This window comes from Brachionichthys hirsutus, chromosome 5 (genome assembly GCF_040956055.1).
Source record: "Brachionichthys hirsutus isolate HB-005 chromosome 5, CSIRO-AGI_Bhir_v1, whole genome shotgun sequence".
Lineage (NCBI taxonomy): Eukaryota > Metazoa > Chordata > Actinopteri > Lophiiformes > Brachionichthyidae > Brachionichthys > Brachionichthys hirsutus.
In genome coordinates this window covers 6,439,140-6,445,341 of record NC_090901.1, presented here as the reverse complement: position 1 = coordinate 6,445,341, position 6,202 = coordinate 6,439,140, and the positions used below count along the sequence as shown (strand labels likewise).

The 6,202-nt window shown below is 46.3% G+C and overlaps 1 protein-coding gene across 1 annotated transcript in view; it reads right to left on the bottom strand.

The window, feature by feature from the left end:
- Positions 1 to 2,529: 2,529 nt before the first annotated feature.
- LOC137893638 (spondin-1-like) overlaps positions 2,530 to 6,202 on the bottom strand; it is a 39,950-nt gene continuing 36,277 nt past the window's right edge. The window contains exons 12-16 of the mRNA XM_068739054.1: positions 4,869 to 5,039; positions 4,538 to 4,705; positions 4,295 to 4,453; positions 3,868 to 4,125; positions 2,530 to 3,785 (exon numbers count right to left, since the gene is read on the bottom strand). Coding sequence (XP_068595155.1) covers positions 3,622 to 3,785; positions 3,868 to 4,125; positions 4,295 to 4,453; positions 4,538 to 4,705; positions 4,869 to 5,039 — 920 coding nt within the window. The 3' untranslated portion in view covers positions 2,530 to 3,621. The remainder of the gene's footprint in view (positions 3,786 to 3,867; positions 4,126 to 4,294; positions 4,454 to 4,537; positions 4,706 to 4,868; positions 5,040 to 6,202) is intronic.

The following is a 6,202-nucleotide window of genomic DNA, read 5'->3' as shown; positions in this document are numbered from 1 at the left end:
GACTCTGACGGTTTGAAGGTGTGGACAGGTGTCTTTTATACAGGTAACGAGTTCAAACAGGTGTTATTAATACAGGTAACGAGTGGAGTATAGAAGGGCCACAGGTCTGTGAGGGCCAGAGTTCTTGCTTGTTTGTAGATGCTAAATACACAAGAATTAATTGACTAAATTGTTTAAAAATCATACAATGTGATTTCCTGAATTTTCTTTCTTCATCTTTTCTCTCAAGGTTGAAGCGTACTGATGGTGAAAATTACACACCTCTCTCGTGTTTTTAAGTGGCATAACTTACAGTCTGCCCAGAAGGGCAAACCATTCACCGATACGTAAAAAGGGCAAGAGCTAATTGCAAATCAAAATTAACAAGTGAGAAAATGTGACAAGCAATCAGAGACGCAGGAAACACAATGACGTAAATCATCACTGATTGGTCCGTGTTTGTGTCCCGCCCCCTGCAGACGGAGGAACCAGGGGGTAAGATGCCGAAAAGGTCACGGCAAACAAACAAGCTCATTAAAACTTTCATTCTGACAAAGGAAAATCAGCAAAGGTCCATTTCCTTCCTGTTATCCAATCATCAATGCTTTTCATCGCAGGTGTCCCGTCTTCTTTTCTACCCCTCGGCTTCCTGTGGCGACTCTCTGGGATGGATTTCAACTTGAATATCCAACCTTTATGATCAAAAGGAAGTGGAATAGAGCACAAATAGATCATCTGTTGCACCATAAACTGCAAATTTATCTCAGACAATCAATGATCAATATGTTTGATCAGAGAGGCGGGCCTCAGAGACGCCTTTGGATGCTGATCCTAATTAATTCAGATCAGGGAGGTGTGTGGGTGTTCAGTTCCATCTTCATTTGAATACACGCCCACATGTTGTTAATTCTCGCTGTTTATCTCCCATTTTCATGTTAACACATCAGGAAGGACGGGAGGGTCATCGACAGGAAGTGTAAACGCGGTGCTGACAACAGTCATTGGTTAAGAGACTCTCCTAAACACGCTTGTTAATAAAATGCACTGTGTGTATTCTGATTTTGCACGCGTGCAGAATTGAGGCAACACAGAACCGTTTTTATTACGTTTGGACGGGTCTCTGCAGTTCTGTTGAAGGAGTTCTGGTTAAAAAATAAGCAGAGAGACAGACAGATGAACAGAACCGGAGGAAGAGACAAGCGGAAGAGAGAATCTCCCCGATGAGACCTGTTATGTAACACATAACTCATTATGAGCGTTCTAAAAATGGAGCAGCGATGACGAACACCAACGAGTAAGAGAAAGAGACACGTGCTCTGTTCGGGTCCACGATAGGACGGATACCGGCCTGTGAAGAACAAACTAGACCGGAGAACATCCGGTTCATTCTGGACATGACGACTTGATATGTTTTTAAAGTTAACTGCTTCAGCTCCTGCTGAGAAAACACAGAGGATGACATTCCCACGTTAAAATAGCCATGACCTCTAGAAAACACGATAAAGCGTCGGAACCCTGAAATAGAATTTTCACCTCTCCAGAGGTCGGAATGGTGTCGGCACAAGACTAGACATTTTAAAACAGCACATTATGGCTTCATACCAGGGTTTTACGTAAAGACCCAGCAGACAACTATAGTAGTCGATTAGTTAAGTAGGCCGGACATTGACCGATAGGAAGCTTCAGCCTCCTCGTTGCTGCCCTCTCTTGGACAGGTATATTGTATAGTACCACGTCTGTGATGTGATCCCATTGGATCCTATTGGATCCCTTTGGGAATGATAACAGTGTCAGAAGAACTTGCTTTAGAAACTCGAGTCCCTCAGTCCCTTTGAAGCTTTGTGAAATGTTTGCCAGTGATCCAAACTGATACAGAAGATCATTCAATATTGATCAATGGCAGATGAAAAGCTATTATGCTTCATCCGGCGTTCATTATTCATGCTCACCCTGAAAACACCAAAGGTCTCGTTGCTGCGCGGGGTCGACTGGAGCAGGCAGCCAAAAAGTTCATCCGTGCAAAACTTCAAGTCCATCAGACTCAAAAACAGTTTTAGTCCTGACATTTCAAGTCTGGGGAAAAGATAACGTCACTGTGATGAAAGACGTCCGGTGTAATGGAGCTCGACCTGCAGTCAGGATACATGTTGTTGCATCTTTTAAATTATGCTCTGGATGCTGGCGTTAGTTTGTCTCCAGGGTTTCATGTTCCTCTACCGCCATTTAGTGGAGCGTTGCTGTCATTGCAACTCATCCGCTGCCGTAGAATCAAATAATGAAAGTTCTTTATTCCGCCAAGAATTAACCGACAGTATCGAGACGACTCATTCATCTGCGTTTAACTATCATTTCTATTTGACGTCAGATCATCAAACCCAAAGAGTAAATATAATTTGCATAATCTGCATCTCCTGAAACGTTTAATTTTATACAAAAAAAAATTATAAAGAAAAGGACAAAGTATGAAGGCGACATTAGCAGTATTATGCCGGTAGAGAAGTTCCTAATGGAAGATTATGGTTGATTAAAATAATTCCAGTGACGTCCAGATTTATTTACATTTACATTTTTATTGTAAAGGTGCTTTCTAAGAAAATCTGATGATGCAGAGAAAAAGAAATTAACAAAAGAGTAAGAGGCCTAAAAACAAAAAAGAGTAAAAAAAAAAAATCCATAGAAAGAACTTTGGTGATACTCTTAATAAAACAGGGGGGAAAAACTGCAATACAATCGAAAGTCGAACTAAATAAGATCACTCATCTTGGTAATCAAATTAAACGCTCAGTAAAAATGCGTGGTTATAAACTTTGAAAAGCTTTTAACAACAGAAGGGGAACCCACTTTGTGATCCCAGTGGAAAACAGCCGTTTTATAGACACCTACAGAGGAAGCAAAAGGTCCGACAGAACATCGTCGTCTTTGCACATGCCAAAAAAAAAAAAAGGGAGAGCGCCATCACAGGTTTAATGCTACATTAGCTGAAATCACAGACCTACAGCAGGACAGTATATAAAGACTAACAGTATAAAACATCTCTAAGTGTTTTTAGTTCTTACATACGAGTCATTTATAAGTGTTGGTTAGATAGTAGATACACAGGACGTCCAGCCAGCAGGCTTCTAGCAGGAGCAGTCAGGGCACGGTTTTCCTCACACATTCCGGTTTCCAGTCGGCTCTTTATCCGGGATTCAAAGATTTGACTTTTAGACAGATTTTCTGATGTTATCTTTAATTTAAGTGGTGGAAAAGCGAGCTTTGACACAGATTTACATGGCTTTTCCTTTCTTTTACCTGTAAACATCTGTTTCATGAGGCTCGTGTTTGTTTGTTTGTTTGTTTGTTTGCACCTCAACATGCTTTTTAAAACTACTTCTAGCACACAGGCAGGAAGGGCGTGTCTCAGTGGAAAAGACACCAGTTGTTTATTTTTGAAATGTCCTGAAAAGCCGATTTGTTTTTTTTTGCAGGACCCTTGATGACGACACGCCGACGATGACATCACTAAATATGATCTATTCCCGCCCCTCTCTTCTTACCTGCACCCATCTCTCGTCCCTGTACACAAAAAAAGTCCACCACAACCATAATAATCAAATGAACTCATGTATTTACCCCTCTCACCCTGTGGCTCAGTGGCGCCCCCTAGCAGGCGTTAACGTTACAGGCACGGATCTCCCTGCTGTCTTTACAGCTGGCCACCGGAGTGCCTTTAGCTCTTTTCTTCACCGCCTTCAAGCGTTCTTGGATCCCCCCTCCACACGGTTTGGTACAGTCCGTCCATCCGGCCCAAGGCTGCATCCTGCAACCTGCCGGATCAGACAGATGTCAGCGTCTCCGCTACGACCTCACGTAGAAGCTGTGATGTCATCACAACGGTTTTTCACCGACCTGGTTGTGCCTCCACGGCTGCGTCTCTTCCCTGTTTACGTCGCCTCCTTCTCTTTCCTCCCACGCCTCCTCTCTCCTCCTTCGTTTTTGTCCTGCACTTCCTGAGCTTGCATTTCTTCCTCTGAATGGTTTCAGGACAAGCGCTGCCCCCCAGCTGCGGCTCCAGTTTGACCATGCGGGTCCGGATGGTGTGTCCTTTACCGCAGGACTTGTTGCATTCGGACCACTCGGACCATTCGGAGACCATGCAGTCGACGGCTGGAAGGAGGAAGAGGAGTAGAAAAGACCCAGTAAAGGAGACGCAGACGTCCCAGTAACATTTAAACTCGCTAGAGATCAGCTTCTGACCGCCGCCGTGAAGAAAACGAGAGAATATAGGAGTAAACACGATGACGGCAGGAAGCCCGTGCAGCGGTTTTGTTCTTACGACACTCCGGCAGCATGCATTTCTCCGTCTGCTCCAGCTCCTCCGTGCAATCCGCAGGTTCGGATTTCAGCATCCTCTGGCGCATTCGTAAGCCCCGCCCACACGTCACGCTGCACTCGCTCCATTCGGACCAGGGCGACAGCATGCAGGGGATGGAATCTGCATGACACAGAGCGCCAGATCACGACACAAGACAACGCCATCAGAGTCAAACGCACAGGAAAGGAAGGAAAAGAAACTCACGGCATTCTGGCATCATGCATTTCTCCACCTCGGCCACCTCGGCCTTACACATCGAGCCGTCCACGGGAGGCATCTTCACCATGCGCTCGCGTCTCCTCATGCCCACCCCGCAGAGGACGCTGCATGGGTCCCACTCTCCCCACTCCGTCACCACACAGCTGCTGGGAGCTGAGGGAAGGACAGTTTTCCTTCAACATTATAACTGTTAGGAGATTTGAGCTATAGGAATGGATCCGATGTGGCGCTACACTTGTAATACATTCCTCCACCACTGGGGGCCAGCAGTGAGCACCATCGCCTCATTCCCCACGTGGCACATGAAGGAACTCACAGCATTCCGCGTTCACCACGCACTTCTCCGACTCCTCGGCGTGGAGTTGGCACAGCGAGCCGTCCTCGGGATACTGTTTGACGTAGCGCTCCCTGGATCTCATCCCCATCCCGCAGGACACGCTGCAGGCCGACCAGCTGATCCACTCCGACATCATGCACGCCGAAGGTTCTGTCCACGGGGAAAGGAATAAACTGTTCATAAACTAACCACAGTCACTTTTCAGCTACAGAAAAAAGGTGTCTTAGTAGAGCTGATTGAGGGTTCTAAGCTAAAGCTGAGCTTACAATGCTACTATAATGCGAGGAACCTCCGGCCTTGGGAGGAACCCCCCTCCCCCCCTCTAGATCCGCCCATCTGATCCTCGTCAAACGTGGCTTTCCAGAGGACAGAGGCATTATTTGGATGTTCGACACGCTCAGTATAATAAATTTTGGACAAACGAGAGCACAATGTTCCTTGCAGAAATGGGGGCGTGGCTTCAGGGTTCTGCAGACTGCTATTATAAGAAACAGGCCGGTCCTTATGGCGCTTTAATGTTCGCTGGTCCATGCTAATGTGAAGAGAATAAGATATTTCAGGGAGAAAAGTCACCGTTTTCTCTTTCATCCATCTGGTGAAGATTTAGTGTTCGTTGTTGTTGTTGTTTTATATTTCTCATCTTGTGGTTTTAAAGCTGATGAAGCTCGAGAAAACGTTTCATCGCTTTTTGCTCTGCTCAATGTGTTCAGCAGCTTTGTTTGATTATTTTACTGACTCTGAATCTGTGACGTCATAAATACGGCTTCACGCTTGTCCGTCGTGGCGTCCACAGGACCGGTCAGGGACCTTCTTCTTCTTCAGCTCCACTCACAACCACAGGAACCCTTTAACATCCAGGGCGTCCGCCAGCCACGCTCCACCCCAGGTGTCCCACCTGCCTGGATTTGTGTTACATCTTCCAGGAGCTCATGCTGCCATTTTGAAAAAGGTCATTTGTAATAAGCCGAGGCCCCGTCCCACTCGCAGCAGCTCGCCAGCGGGAGCAAAAGTCAACATGTATGGTGCAGCTGAAACGTGACCTGCAGCTTCCGTGGCTTAACGAGGCTCCACGCCGGTGCCTTTAATCACTATTAGGCAGCACGGAGCTTCAAGACCTCCCTATTCTTCACTTAGAGTCACTGTAATGGTCGAACTGCCCTTTGCTGCCTTCTCCTTCAGACACGTCTCCAGACGGCGTGGTCCTGGTGGAAATATTAAGATATTATGATTTAGAAACGACAGAGCGTCTTTGAAGAAAGATGCAGGAGGTGCCTCCACCCAGGACGATGCCTTCACTGCTCCAACGGCGCCGG